This window comes from Myxine glutinosa, chromosome 10 (assembly GCF_964187855.1).
Source record: "Myxine glutinosa chromosome 10, kmMyxGlut1.1, whole genome shotgun sequence".
Classification (NCBI taxonomy): domain Eukaryota; kingdom Metazoa; phylum Chordata; class Myxini; order Myxiniformes; family Myxinidae; genus Myxine; species Myxine glutinosa.
Window position 1 is genome coordinate 43,831,891 of NC_136270.1, and position 16,424 is coordinate 43,848,314.

Sequence of the window (16,424 nt, forward strand, 5' to 3'; positions counted from 1 at the left end):
ATGAAGGTAGGGTGCCAGTATGTGATGAGGAGGTGCCAGTATGTGATGAGGAGGTGCCAGCATGTGATGAGTAGGTGGCCTTGGATACCATAAGCAGAGTTTGGAGATGAAGGTTGGGTGCCAGTATGTGATGAGGAGGTGCCACAATGTGATGAGGAGGTGGCCTTGGATACCATAGGCAGAGTTTGGAGATGAAGGTAGGGTGCCAGCATGTGATGAGGAGGTGACCTGGGATACCATAGGCAGAGTTTGGAGATGAAGGTAGGGTGCCAGTATGTGATGAGGAGGTGCCAGCATGTGATGAGTAGGTGGCCTTGGATACCATAAGCAGAGTTTGGAGATGAAGGTTGGGTGCCAGCATGTGATGAGGAGGTGACCTTGGATACCATAGGCAGAGTTTGGAGATGAAGGTTGGGTGCAGCATGTGATGGAGATGCCAGCATGTGATGAGTAGGTGGCCTTGGATACTATAAGCAGAGTTTGGAGATGAAGGTAGGGTGCCAGTATGTGATGAGGAGGTGACCTGGGATACCATAAGCAGAGTTTGGAGATGAAGGTTGGGTGCCAGCATGTGATGAGGAGGTGACCTTGGATACCATAGGCAGAGTTTGGAGATGAAGGTTGGGTGCAGCATGTGATGGAGATGCCAGCATGTGATGAGTAGGTGGCCTTGGATACTATAAGCAGAGTTTGGAGATGAAGGTAGGGTGCCAGTATGTGATGAGGAGGTGCCAGCATGTGATGAGTAGGTGGCCTTGGATACCATAAGCAGAGTTTGGAGATGAAGGTTGGGTGCCAGCATGTGATGAGGAGGTGACCTTGGATACCATAGGCAGAGTTTGGAGATGAAGGTTGGGTGCAGCATGTGATGGAGATGCCAGCATGTGATGAGTAGGTGGCCTTGGATACTATAAGCAGAGTTTGGAGATGAAGGTAGGGTGCCAGCATGTGATGAGGAGGTGCCAGCATGTGATGAGGAGGTGATCGTGGATACCATAAGCAGAGTTTGGAGATGAAGGTTGGGTGCCAGCATGTGATGAGGAGGTGCCAGCATGTGATGAGTAGGTGGCCTTGGATACCATAAGCAGAGTTTGGAGATGAAGGTTGGGTGCAGCATGTGATGAGGAGGTGCCAGCATGTGATGAGTAGGTGGCCTTGGATACCATAAGCAGAGTTTGGAGATGAAGGTTGGGTGCCAGCATGTGATGAGGAGGTGACCTTGGATACCATAGGCAGAGTTTGGAGATGAAGGTTGGGTGCAGCATGTGATGGAGATGCCAGCATGTGATGAGTAGGTGGCCTTGGATACTATAAGCAGAGTTTGGAGATGAAGGTAGGGTGCCAGCATGTGATGAGGAGGTGCCAGCATGTGATGAAGAGGTGATCGTGGATACCATAAGCAGAGTTTGGAGATGAAGGTTGGGTGCCAGCATGTGATGAGGAGGTGCCAGCATGTGATGAGTAGGTGGCCTTGGATACCATAAGCAGAGTTTGGAGATGAAGGTTGGGTGCAGCATGTGATGAGGAGGTGCCAGCATGTGATGAGTAGGTGGCCTTGGATACCATAAGCAGAGTTTGGAGATGAAGGTTGGGTGCAGCATGTGATGAGGAGATGCCAGCATGTGATGAGTAGGTGGTCTTGGATACCATAAGCAGAGTTTGGAGATGAAGGTTGGGTGCAGCATGTGATGGAGGTGCCAGCATGTGATGAGGAGGTGGCCTTGGATACCATAGGCAGAGTTTGGAGATGAAGGTTGGGTGCAGCATGTGATGAGGAGGTGCCATCATGTGATGAGGAGGTGGCCTTGGATACCATAGGCAGAGTTTGGAGATGAAGGTTGGGTGCCAGCATGCGATGAGGAGGTGCCAGCATGTGATGAGTAGGTGGCCTTGGATACCATAAGCAGAGTTTGGAGATGAAGGTTGGGTGCCAGTATGTGATGAGGAGGTGCCACAATGTGATGAGGAGGTGGCCTTGGATACCATAGGCAGAGTTTGGAGATGAAGGTAGGGTGCCAGTATGTGATGAGGAGGTGCCAGTATGTGATGAGGAGGTGCCAGCATGTGATGAGTAGGTGGCCTTGGATACCATAAGCAGAGTTTGGAGATGAAGGTTGGGTGCCAGTATGTGATGAGGAGGTGCCACAATGTGATGAGGAGGTGGCCTTGGATACCATAGGCAGAGTTTGGAGATGAAGGTAGGGTGCCAGCATGTGATGAGCAGGTGCCACAATGTGATGAGGAGGTGACCTTGGATACCATAGGCAGAGTTTGGAGATGAAGGTTGGGTGCAGCATGTGATGAGCAGGTGCCACAATGTGATGAGGAGGTGACCTTGGATACCATAGGCAGAGTTTGGAGATGAAGGTAGGGTGCCAGCATGTGATGAGGAGGTGCCAGCATGTGATGTGGAGGTGACCTTGGATACCATAGGCAGAGTTTGGAGATGAAGGTAAAGTGCCAGCGAGTGACAAGTGTTCGATATGTTCAAAAATAGGGTCCTGATGTCATGTCGGAGATAGAGGGCCTCCATCCATTGTTGGGAGAGTAGAAACAGCATGTTCAGGGTAGAACGATAGAGTCTGAAACCGAAATGATGATCTGGGATCAGGCCGTTGGAGAAAGTCATTCTGTTTAAATTCCACATAATTCCCTCCAGGCAACTTGAGATGGCCACTTAATGCTGCCGATGAGAGCAGCTGCTGCCCACAATGCCCGAACCAAAAGGAGTTTATTTTAAATGTTTCCTTTGACATTAAGTGTGTGTGTGTGTGTGTGTGTGTGTGTGTGTGTGTGTGTGTGTGTGTGTGTGTGTGTGTGTGTGTGTGTGTGTGTGTGTGTGTGTGTGTGTATACTCGTATAGTTATGTTTGTGGAGTTGGTAATGATTACCTCAGTGAAGTCAGGATTGTGTAAATTAGCGTGGACCGTGTGACGCAAAGAAGAAGCCCACCTCGATGTAACTAAGTAGGGAATCTGTATAGAATAAGATCGTATATGTGTCTCCATACGAGGGCTGGAGCTACGCTAATTATGTAGGGCTTAAGGATAATCCCCAGTGTGTAATTACCCCTGTGATTTGTCCCTTATGTTTTATTACATGAAAACGGGTCACCATGACAACAAAAATTACAACAACGGCCATCGCACCGTCATGTTGACAGTATAACTGGACATTACGATCGGGCAAATGTGGAAGTCCATTTTGGACTTCCAGGTGTTCGTGAGATGTCTATCTTCATGAGTAGGCAAGTCATTGCCGGCATCTCAATTGAAATTTGTCCCTCATCCTTTTAATTGTCAAGATAGTTAAATAACATGTGTTATAATGACAAATCTCCTTTCTGGTCTCTTCTTATCAAAATCCTCACGAAGGCTCCAATCTCCAATGTATTGCTCATGAGACGAACACTAATATTAGATGTGATTCTAGAAATGTTCCAGTAATAATTATTTGATGAATCTTAACGATACTGTATGACGGTTTATAAGAATCTTGTAGAAGACGGGTAATTATATTTTTAGGTATATATATATACACAGTGCATTCAGAAAGTATTCAGACCCCTTCACTTTTTTCACATTTTGTTATGTTGCAGCCTTATGCTGAAATCGTTTAAATTCTTTTTTTCCCTCATCAATCTACACTCAATACCCCATAATGACAAAGAGAAAACAGGATTTTAGAAAGTTTTGCAAATTTATTGAAAAGAAAAAAACTGAAATATCACATTGACATAAGTATTCATACCCTTTGCTATGACACTTGAAATTTAGCTCAGGTGCCTCCCATTTCTCTTGATCATCTTTGAGATGTTTCTACACCTTGATTGGAGTCCACCTGTGGTAAATTCAATTGATTGGACATGATTTGGAAAGGCACACACCTGTCTATATAAGGTCTCACAGCTGACAATGCATATCAGAGCAAAAACCAAGCCATGAGGGCGAAGGAACTGCCTGCAGAGCTCAGAGACAGGATTGTGTCGAGGCACAGATCTGGGGAAGCCTACAAAAAATCTCTGCTGCATTGAAGGTTCCCAGAGCACAGTGGCCTCCATAATTCTTAAATGGAAGAAGTTTGGAACAACCAGGACTCTTCCTAGAGCTGGCCGCCCGGCCAAACTGAGCAATCGGGGGGAGAAGGGCCTTGGTAAGAGAGGTGACCAAGAACCCGATGGTCACTCTGGCTGAGCTCCAGAGATCCTGTGTGGAGATGGGAGAAACTTCCAGGAGGACAACCATCACTGTAACACTCCACCGATCTGGGCTTTATGGCAGTGGCCAGACGGAAGCCTCTCCTCAGTGAAAGATGCATGAAAGCCCACAGAATCTTGTTTCTCACAGTCTGAGAGTCCTTTAGGTGCTTTTTTCTTTAGGTGCTCTATATATATATATATATTGTTGCGGATCCCGGGTTCGTCGACGTACTAAGGGGAGGGGGGTTATGCCTCGTTTCCCCACGAACTCCCGGTTCCACAAAGGCCGTTGACCACGAGCGCCGAAACTCGTGATTAACGGATTGCTAAGCAATTCCGATCGCTAATTTCCCAGTCACGCCTCGAAGAGTTTACTGGTCAATATTCCCAAATACCTTCAAGACATGTGACCGGACAAACCGGGGATCGAACCCTCACTTCCCCACACCTTTTGGAATGCCGAGCGGTTTTGCACACGGTGTGGAAAGAGGCGTTACCTGATGTGATTAATGGACCCGATTCGAGCCAAATTCGGTCCCGGGTGGTGCAAGGCCAATTGGAGAAAAGGACGTACCGCACAGGTGGGAAGTAAAGAACAAATGTACAGCCTTTTATTTTACAAGGCACAGAGCAAGAGACAAAGATTTACCTTAACCAATATTACCAAACTAATATACCCCGACTGGTACCTTCACATTCTGACACACAAACATACTCTCAGGGACAAAAGGCACTGGTTAATGCGCCATACCGATGTCTGTGCTGGGGTTCATCTCTGGTGACCACGTGGTCTGGTGTGCGCAGCCCGGTGCCCACGTGCAGCCTGGACAAGGTCGATTCAACACAGGTCGGACGAGTGGAAATTGCCAACGCTTGCAGGTCTGCCAGACGGCGCAAAAGCTCGGCGCAGACGCGATGAGTGTCGGGCGCTGAACAAAGGCAAAACACGTGTCGTCTACGAGGCAAAATCCAAGTCAAGAGCACAACCTCGTGTGCGCAGCGAAAATCCAAAGCCAAGAGAATTCAGGTGTGTCCTCGGTGAAAGGCCCAAATGCAAGAGAATCGTGTCATCCACGAAGCAAAGAGAGAACAGAGCAGGAGGATGTGGCAAAAGGGCAATAGCGCAGGTGTGTTCTCCACGTGGTGAAGTCCCAGGGAAAAGAGAATCCAGGTGTGTCTTCCACGATGTCCCCGAAAGCAAGAGGTCGATAATGTAATGCCTGCGCCTTGGCTATTATCAGGCTGGGTTACGCCCTTCAAAATGTTCAGAGCCTCTCATTGGCTGAGGCTTGCCGCATCATGGAGATGGGTTGTCCCGCCCCCTTACTGGTCACGTGGGCCTGTACTTCTGGCCACGCCTCTCTGCACATCTTAATGGCCATGCCTTTAACCAACGAACGTCCTGCCTAACCTCAACGCATATTGGTCTTTTCTTTACTACACAATGGGGCAGGGCTAATCTGTACATTCAATAGAAAATAACCAACCAATGCAGGCTACATGTTGTCGTGCAATTTAACTATACGGAGTTTGCCTTTATGGCACAACTACAACACTACCCCCTCCTCTCACCAAGACTCGACCCGAGTCGTCCACATGGAGCGGCTGGGGTGAGCTGCCATTCATTTAAACATTACTTTTAGTGTGACACGTAGATGTGATTCCCCTAACATTTTAAACGCTAATCCCAATGTGTGTGACATTTTTTGAATGATTTCTTTTTTTTTTACATTTAAATGTACATTTTAAAACTGAATATGTCCCTCCTAATGCGTTGAGGAACTAACTAACAGATACACACCCACAACCTTATACTGTTCACGTATTGCCGGAATTTTGAAACTAAACAGCCGGTGGGCAACATTCTTACATTTTACACTAAAACACCATTTATTTTTCAAAAAAACCCAAAAACTATGACCCAGGACCTGGACTTGAGGAATAAAACTTGGATAACTTGTTGCTGGAGTCATCTTCTGTCTTCTTGCCTTGGTAGGCGGGCTAACAAAAGCCGGCTGGCCCTGACCGGCATACAGTCCATTTGAAGATCAGGGCCATCTAAATCTTCATAATTGCAAACATGGATCACTTTTTTTATTCATGAGCAGGACCACTTGAAAGGTGGTCCAAATGTGTGGTGTCAGTGCCACTCAACAGGTGATCCATGTGTGTGTGGTGCCAGTGCCACCCAACAGGTGGTCCATAAGGTGGCAAGATGATGAGGCAGCCAAGAGGTGTAACAATGGAGATGGGTTTGGCCACTCCCAGTGGTCCATAAGGTGATGGATGATGGATTGGCAGCCAGATGCTGCGACGGCAAGTTGTCCTCATGATGGTCCTGGATCGGGCAGGAAGAAAAGATGCAACGAGCAAAAAGGAAAAGACACGGTGGCGCATGCAAAACACAGGTATAACAAGCGGGTGAGAGGAACGTCGGCAGAGTGAAGTCGAGCCTGGCCCTACCCGTTTGTGCCCCCCCCCCCCCCACCGTTAACGACACTACCCTAGCCCTCCTTGTATTTACAATTCGTCTCTACGTCTTGTCTCCCATTTCCCCCTCTTTATGACAAATTCGTCCCCAACTCCCCCCAGGTTCTCCCAGGAAGGAAAGGCGGAAATGAACACAATGTTTCGTACTCACGTCGTGGTGCATCTTACCAATCAATCATTGAGTCCCGCGGTGCGAAATCCATCCCCTTGTGGATGGTTGTGGATGGTTGTGGATGGTGCGAAAGGGTCTTCACAAAATCCTAACTACTCTGACATCATTTACACATTTTAATCTCCCTGGGTTTGTACCCTGCCAATTGGCCTTCTTTAAACTATGTGGTTCTAAGAACCCGAATTCCCATTGCCCACGCTGTGGTGCCCTCCAAATTTGGGTCTAACCCCACGATTTTTTCTATTCGTGCCCTCGCACAATTTCGGAGCTGGGTCGTGTGGCCCTACCAGCAGGTCTATCTACCTGCGCCCCTCCGTTCACTGGAGCCGCCTCCCGAGCATGCCTGCTCCTCACAACTACGCTATCTGGGGAAGGCCCTCTCTGGCGCTTACCCCCTTGATGCCCACCTTGGCATTGGGCAACCCGGGTCCCTTTCCTGGATCCTCGGGCCCCATTCACTAACCTAACTGGCTCCCTGAGCCTACCTGCGGCCTTACCTGGCCGACGAGCTCCCAGTGATGGAGTGCCCCAAATAACCATTTCTACCAATAAGCCACATGCCCAGCCATTCCACCGCTTCCTGCACCTCACAAAACAAAAACTATTTCCACAAACAGCACCACAGGTGTCAATATCCAGGTAATTTACCTCTACCCTCTATCTAACATTAAACTACCCCGCCAGGTCTTCGTGAATGGGTTCCACTCCCCCCATTCAATCCTTCACACCATGCATTCCACACCATTTATTCGCACACCAACTATTTCCACATCACTCATTTGCACACCACTATTCCATTTATTCCCACACACACACAGAATCATCTATCTAACTGATTTCCCCTATAACTCGTGCTTCCCCGTCGTCCGTTTACACGATGCACACCCCTTTGTTAGCAACCAGCTAAACTAACTACGTCCTCTCTACTGTTCAATGTAACTACTTAAATCTCAGTTCCTATGGTCTCTCTGGATCCCTATCATTATCCTAGCCCTCCCTCAGCTAGTGCTTCGGTGCTCCCATGGAGCAACCATTGCTGGCTCCTCCTTGGGCCTAACAATGCTAGCCCCTTAAACTAGTGCTCATGGGCCCCGTCACATGGGGAATGGTCTCACCAACATACCCTCACGTGAGGCATATACTTTCCCCAGTCCTCTAAACAATGAGCACCCATTCATGGAGGTACCTTGTCGCGGCTCGGCCTCTAAGGGCGGAGCGATCCATGCGGGTGGTTGGTCGCCTGTATAGGGTGTCCGGCCGGCATTGACGATCCGAGGGGGGAGATTGATGGGCCCAAGTGCCGGGCTCCATCCCTGCGCAGGGCCCTTCGGTCCCACGCACGATGACCCAACCGGCCACGGTCAGAGCACCTCACCTGGCAAGGTGCGTGTCTACGACACTTCGAACCTCCCCTCAAAACCCGCTGATTGCCCTTGCCGCAGTACGGCACCAACAATACCGTGTGGGTGCCGGAGGTACGAATCCCGCACGCCGGTCCTTGCGAGACCGACGCAGTACCGATTCCATCCAGTCCCCACGGTGCACCACTCGTCGGGGGCTCGCATACTCGACCCGTCTCACTAACCCCTATCCCAGTCGGCGTCGATGCCTGAGCCACGTCATCACATCTCGCTACCCACTCCATACTCACACACCCCCGGTGCACACATGCCTTTCACACACTCCGTACTTGCACACACCGGTGCGCACACTTCTTTCACACACTCCGTACTCATACTTGCACACACTGGTGCACACACTTTCTCCACACACTCTGTAATCGCGCACACTTTCTCCACACACTCCGTCTCAGTCCCACCCCTCACAATGGGCCCTTCACGAACCCCCGGTCTGTCCCGACCCCCAAGCATGTCGAACACCCCAACGCACCAAATACATTTCCGACATCCCTACTCACCTCGGGACTCATCTTTTTCCGATCCTCTTCAAGAACCTGCAATCTTTCTATTTGATGAGCAGGCATTACATCACGGTCCGAGCACCACTCTCGCATACATTCCCGCAATTCCTTCCATAACTCATTCTCTGTCTCTCCTTCTATCTTTTTAATTTCAATTATTCCCTCTTTCAAAGTTACCTCCTCCAGCTTCTGTTTCACCTCTATTTCCCGTTGCGCCTCTACTATTTCCTCTTATAACTCGACCATCGTCGGTGCCCCCAAAATTTCCTCCTCTAACTCGACCTTCATCAGTTCCTCTACCTCCCGCATCACTACTTCCATAGCCCCAGTCAGTTTGGCCGTGCTCTCCTTCAATTCTCGCTGGACACGCATCTCACTCTGCTTTACCTCATCACGCACACCCACGACCTCCTCACTCATCCTCTTCATACCGCAGCTTGATTCCTCGCCCATCCTTTTCATATCGCCGCTTGATTTCTCGCTCATCGTGTCCATCCGATTACTCAATCGATCACCCATCTCTTTCATGCTCACTAACATTTGTGCCATGAATAACTCAACGTTAAAACCCCCTTGCACAGCGGGACCGGCCTCCGCCGCCGTGTGCGAAGCGCCGCCATTTTCTTCACCTCCTCCTCCCTCATCAATTCCAAGTTCAATCTGTCCATGCTGGTCCTGGGTCATGAATTCCTCATCGTCTACATTTTCTGTACCCACCAGAACCTGCAGGTGTTGGCCCGACATCATCCGAATTTAATTTTAATTTTGTTTTAAAATAAATTTGCACACGCTCGTAATTTCGCAGCACGTGAAACGTACTGCAGGTCAGAATATCCCACTCCCGGACACCAATAATGTTGCGGTTCCCGGGTTCGTCGACGTACCAAGGGGGGGTTATGCCCCATTTCCCCACAACTCCCGTTCCACACAGGCCGTTGACCGCGAGCGACTAAACTCGTGATTAACGGATTGCTAAGCAATTCCGATCGCCAATTTCCCAGTCACGCGTCGAAGAGTTTACTGGTCAATATTCCCAAATACCTTCAAGACACGTGACCGGAGAAACCGGGGATCGAACCCTCACTTTCCCACACCTTTTTGGAATGCCGAGCGGTTTTGCACATGGTGTGGAAAGCGGCGTTACCCAATGTGATTTTTGGACCCGATTCGAGCCAAATTCGGTCCCGGATGGTGCAAGGCCAATTGGAGAAAAGGACGTACCGCACAGGTGGGAAGTAAAGAACAAATGTACAGTCTTTTATTAGTCCCCTACCGGTGTACACCGGAGGGGACTATAGGTTTGCACGCCGTCCCTCCGTCCGTCAGTCCGTCAGTCTGTCACGCAAAGAACAGTTTTCCGGACTTTTTTTCTAAACGCTGAAGGCTAATGATTTCAAACTTGGCACATGGTTTCCTCATGATAAGTTACAGATCAAGTTTGAACTTCACGACGTTTCGATCATTTTTGACAAAGTTATGGCACTTTGAATTTTGGGAATTCTGATAATTCTGATGATCCTTAACTCAGTGCCATTTTAAGTTTTAATTTCCTTTAAAAACGAATTTCTCTGCAATAATTGGACCGATTGAGATCAAATTTTCGCCGTACGAGGGACTCGGTCTGTAGAATATTTTAATGGTAATTATGACGTCACAGGTCACGTGGTTCGGCCGCCACATTGTTTTTCGTGAAAACACGAAAACCCCTTTTTCTCTGCAACGGCTGAACAGATCGAGGCCAAACTTTGCAGGCAGAATCGCATACCCATGACCAACAAAAAAGTCAGCGTGCATGACGTCATGCGTCACATGGTTTCAGAGTTATGACGTTTTTAAGCATGAACATTTAAAACCGAGCTCCTCCCTCATTTTTGATCCAATCAAGGGGAAACTTCACAAATCTGTTCAGCATGTCAGTCTACTAAAATGACATTTTGGAATTTGCGATAGGGCACGTGGTTTGGCAGATATCGTTAATTAAACGAAAATATTAAATTTTAAAAAATGGATATCTCTTGAATCGCCAGTACCTCAGACCGTGAGTTGGTAATAATTTATATAAGTCACACAGTGCAATACGTGCAGGCCGCTGCACGGAGCGACCTTGCGGGCTTATCAACGAGGCGAGGCGTGACACACGTGTCTCAGCATACCTCAGATCAAGTTTGAAAACCAGCATCAACCGTGCATAAATTTGCATATTCGATCATTTTTGACAAAGTTATGGCACTTTGTTTATTCTAGAGTTCTCCTCAAGCCGCAACGCGCGCCCTCAGCCTCGTCTCGCGAACGTCAAAAGCACGACACAGCGCGCTCTTTCAGGAGGGGCGGAGCCAAGCCGAGCAACATATATATATACACATCGATCATTGATCTTGAAAAACAACGTATTTTCTCGTGCTTCTGCTGACCTGTCTGCGAGGTGTATAAATCGAAGTCCCGAGTGCGAATCACAGGTGAGCCCGTCCTGAGGTAATTAGTGATTGGGAACGATTCAGAACCTGTGGGTAAATAACCCTTGGTAATTTCCCCAACAGTTTTCAGGACTATAATTTGGAGTGCGGTAAGTCAAAGCTGTTAATATTCCTTGTGTACAATATGCTGTAATCGTGGACTGTTCTTTAAAATGCTTTCCTAGAATAAGCATCAAGTCAAAAACGTTTTCACTGAATTTTGTTTCCATTGACACAATTCTTCATATCAGTCAAGAATACATTGAATTCACGTAGTTTACCAATAAATCAACAATACATCTAGGGAGGTTGGAGTGTCACTTTACCATATGCTTCTGTGCGTATAATCTGCGTGAATACTTCTTTAAATATGTATCTGATACTCTGCCCTCTTTGCAGTATACACAGTACGCGTCAGAAGTAACCTAGCTTCCACGGTCCGCGGATAACCCGGTCAGGATAACCCGGTCAGGATAACCCGGTCAGGATAACCCGGTCTCACATCATCCGCGCCCACATTCAACCGTGCATAAATTTGCATATTTAATGAGGTTCGTCTGTCACACTTTGGTTTCGTGGGATAACTCCACCAAACATTGGCCGATTTCAACAAAATTTTGCACACACGTGTCTCAGCATAACTCAGATTAAGTTTGAAAACCAGCATCAACCGTGCATAAATTTGCATATTTAATTAGATCCGTCTGTTCGTCTGTCACAGTTTGGTTTCCGTACGATAACTCCACCAAACATCGACTGATTTCAACAACATTTTGTACACACGTGTCTCAGCATAACGCAGATCAAGTTTGAAAACCAGCATCAACCGTGCATAAATTTGCATATTCGATCATTTTTGACAAAGTTATGGCACTTTGAACTTTGGTAAGGGACATGTATTGCAGCGCAATACTCAGAATGCTTGTTTTACAAGGCACAGAGCAAGAGACAAAGATTTACCTTAAGGGTGTAGTACTGGTGAAAAATTGAGAAAACTACATAGGTACCTTTGAGAGGCCTTTACACAAAAACAAAGTCAAGTTAATATCTAATTTTCAGTTTTCTTGAAAGATATAATCTTGGCTTTAACTCAGACCAGTTTCAACGCTTCTTTGTCATATTACATGCATATAATTTGCATAAATTAGACCGTCAATAAAAAACAAGGAAAAACAAAGAACACATTTCTACTTCTATCTTCTATGTCACCTATCGTTCTTTTCACGCAAAACTTGGTACATGTATTATACATGTGTTACTCTACTACCTGATGAGAGGATTTTGTGAAATTATGTCAAATGTTCACTAATTAGCTAATTATGCCAATTACCAGATAAAACTTGGTTGTCCTTCAATAAATCCACAATGGCTACTCCTATAAACAAAAGCCTTCATCATTTTAAAGGAAGTGATATTCTGAATATCCTGTCCAAATTTCAGCCCAAAAGAATGATGCATTTCCTAAGTTATAACAAATTTTATGCAAAATATTATATTGAATTGAATTGAAATTTGAATTTTTCAATAATTAGGGGTACTTCTATGACCTCTAATAGCATGATTCTTGTTTATAAGACTATAAGGAAACTGTTCAGCTATAAAAATAAAAAATAAAAAAAATAAAAAAATCACCTGTTCACCAGTACTACACCCTTAACCAATATTACCAAACTCATAAACCCCGACTGGTACCTTCACACTCTGACACACACACACACCCACACACTCTCTCAGGGACAAAAGGCAATGGTGCTGGGGTTCGTACTGGTGCAAAAGGCACTGGTGCAAAAGTCTCAGGGACAAAAGGCACGTACCGATGTCCGTGCTGGGGTTCCTCGCTGGTGACAACGTGGTCTGGTGTGCGCAGCCCGGTGCCCACGTGCAGCCTGGACCAGGTCGATTCAACGCAGGTAGGACGAGTGGAAATTGCCAACACTTGCAGGTCTGTCAGATGGCGCAAAAGCTCGGCGCAGACGCGATGAGTGTCGGGCGCTGAACAAAGGCAAAACACGTGTCGTCTACGAGGCAAAATCCAAGTCAAGAGCACAACCTCGTGTGCGTGGCAAAAATCCAAAGCCAAGAGAATCCAGGTGTGTCCTCGGTGAAATTCCCAAATGCAAGAGAATCGTGTCGTCCACGAGGCAAAGAGAGAACAGAGCAGGAGGATATGGCAAAAGGGCAATAGCGCAGGTGTGTTCTCCACGTGGCGAAATCCCAGGAAAAAGAGAATCCAGGTGTGTCTTCCACGATGCCCCCGAAAGCAAGAGGTCGATAATGCCTGCGTGTTGGCTATTATCAGGCTTGGTCATGCCCTTCAAAATGTTCAGAGCCTCTCATTGGCTGAGGCTTGCCGCATCATGGAGACGGTTTGTCCCGCCCCCTTACTGGTCACGTGGGCCTGTACTTCTGGCCACGCCTCTCTGCACATCTTAATGGCCACGCCTTTAACCAACGAACATCCTGCCTAACCTCAACGTATATTGGTCTTTTCTTGACTACACAATGGGAAGGGGCTAATCTGTACATTCAATAGAAAATAACTAACTAATGCAGGCTACATGTTGTCGTGCAATTTAACTATAGGGAGCTTGCCATTATGGCACAACTACAACAATATATATATTTATTTATTATGTCGGTAGGGTAGAGCAATATCTGGAGTCAGGTATATCTGAATAGGTAACATGCTTCGTCTGTCGCGGTAGGGAATCAACCCTGTAATAAGTTCCATGTTTAGTCTGGTTTGTCAGATTGGAGTATACCTGTGAACATACCAGGATGTTCGAGTGTTAGATAGTGTAGGGATTAAAATAACAGCCCTTGTGTGTCACACCTGGTAATCAAACCTTTGTCCCTTATGGCAATGCATACCCATATAAACACTTAGACAGGCCCTGTGGTGCATACAGTAATTAAATTCCCTTCCCTGACAATGACTTTGGAAGAAAACGGACAGGAAACTAGGCCAGGACACCGCCGATGATGGCTGCCGCCGGTCGCATCACGAACTTGCATAGCGACATGCCCAGGAGGCCTGTGATTGGTCAGTGTGGTAGGCGCGAACCTCCACCCAACTAGTGCGGGAGGCGCGAAGACGCAACTAAGAAGGAGGTTGTTCATTTGAGGGAAGGAGCTGGAAGGTTCGGTGGAAGGCGCTGGTTGGTGGCGCGCCAAGGCTGACGTCACCGCTCAGGTGATAAAAGTGTGCTCCACGACATTTCAGCAGCTCTCACCCTTGTGCTCTCTGGCTGTCTCGACGTGTTTGAAACTCTTGCGCTTCTTCTTGGTATTGAGAGGTCCTAATGGTCGTTGGCTCACCATCTGCGTGGTGCTTGGAGCGGTGCTCGGTGCTTGGAGCGGTGCTCGGTGCTTGTGCAGGAGCGGGGCTCGGTGCTGTGAACGGGTGGGACCTCGTGTGCCAATGGAGAGGGCGTTGGCTCAGGCCTTCGCGGTGTGCAGCGGAGCTTGGAGCTGCGTGGGGACAAGACGACGGACAGTTAAGACGCACCACATTTTACATTACATAACGAACGTTTTTCTTTATTAATTCATTCCTGTGTCTCGTTTCTGAAGTGAGGTGAGTAGTGTAATAATGTTGCTTCTGGGACACCTCCGTTTAACATGGGAAATCCCTATCTAATGTCATTTACCCCCTTGTCTTTTTCAAAAATCATAAACACCTCTATTTCTCCCACCCTCATCTTTATGAACCTTTTGTCTGTAGTACCTATCCTTAATGTTGTTCATTAGACCACTCAAACACTACAAATATTTGTTTTCTCTTATAGACCTATCATCCTTCTTCTACATATCATCTGGCAGATTAATCTTTGACCCATTCACTTCCATATTAATTCTTTCCCTCCCTCATTGACCCTAAACACCTATATTTCTCTCACCCTGTTATTTACGAACCTTCTAACCTTTTGACATGTTATCCTTATTCATTAGACCACTTAAACAATGGTCCTTCTGTGTGAACCTGTGATCCTTCTGACCTGATGGACCTTTTAACCTTTTACTCTTAATATCATCTGGTGAATATAACCCACTCAAACATCGACCCGACAAATATTTGTTTATGCGTGGGAAATAATTTAATTCTCCTCCAACTTCCATCACCATACTCAAACCTTTTTAAAATTAATTATTCGCTTTTGAGAAATGACGTTGTTTCACTGACTTGGATAACTTCCCAGAAAGATTTCATTGTTTCGTTTCCTGTTTTCACACACGCCTTGAGATTCCTCGAAATGCTGTCAGCCAGTTCTCTTCCCTGAATACATTTTACATTATAAAAAGCCGTATTCAGTTCAAATTTAAACATTGTGAATCGACGAAGATGAACGACAACTTGTCTTATTCCAGTGATGAAGAATACTCACAAGGGTAAGTTTGAACTGTTTGAACATTCAGAATTGAACTGTTGGTGAGAGCTTTGTATGTGATTAATTTAAATTTATATAACATGATATATTTTTTTTATTACAGCAATTCAGGTTTTGAAAATGACCTGGTCTTGGCAGAAAATGAAGTTTTTCCGAAAGAGATTTACAACGAGGCGAATGAGCATTTAAACCATTTGCCAGTTTCACCGTTCTTGCAAGATTCATATGCAAGGTAAGATACTAAATATTAATACATTTGTGTTAAACGACGCTGCCTTAGTGTGTGTGTGTTCGTGTGTGTATGTGTTTGTGTGTGTGATGTTTTGTCAAGCTTACTTCAGCATAGTAATTTCTCCTTATTTTGTTTGCAGCCTCGAAGACCAAAGCTTGGAGTGGGACGATTTTGGACTCCATAGGAATGGTTATTTCCTGTCATCCTGTGATATCCTTAATTTTCATCTCGACGATCTGGATGCTAAGCTTGATTTTGTGGAGGTAAGCATGTGTGTGTCAATGTGTGGGTACACCGTTTCGAATAGGTACACCACATATCCCTGCGCATTGTGGGAGGTGATTCAGGGTATATCATTCATTTATTTCTCTCCTTGTTTTACCCCTCTTGCCTTTGACAGAAAGAGATTCCAAACGTGAAGATATCTGCTGCTGTTGAAACTACCTTTGACTTATGTTTGGAAGAGATTGATGATTTGTGCTGGGAAGAAGTTAAATGTGTACTACCTCAAGAAAAATGTCTTAAAAATATAAAGATTTTGTTTAAAATATTATTTATATATATATGCTT

At 46.5% G+C, this 16,424-nt stretch overlaps 1 protein-coding gene across 1 annotated transcript; it reads right to left on the bottom strand.

Annotated features, from left to right (window-relative positions):
• Positions 1-3,690: 3,690 nt before the first annotated feature.
• Positions 3,691-14,257, bottom strand: LOC144893940 (uncharacterized). Its single transcript, XM_078785180.1, has 3 exons — positions 14,244-14,257; positions 13,049-13,534; positions 3,691-6,536 (listed from the first exon to the last, which is right to left on the bottom strand). The coding sequence occupies exons 1-3, from the start codon at positions 14,255-14,257 to the stop codon at positions 6,293-6,295; spliced, it is 744 nt and encodes a 247-aa protein (XP_078641306.1). The 3' UTR covers positions 3,691-6,292.
• Positions 14,258-16,424: the final 2,167 nt, after the last annotated feature.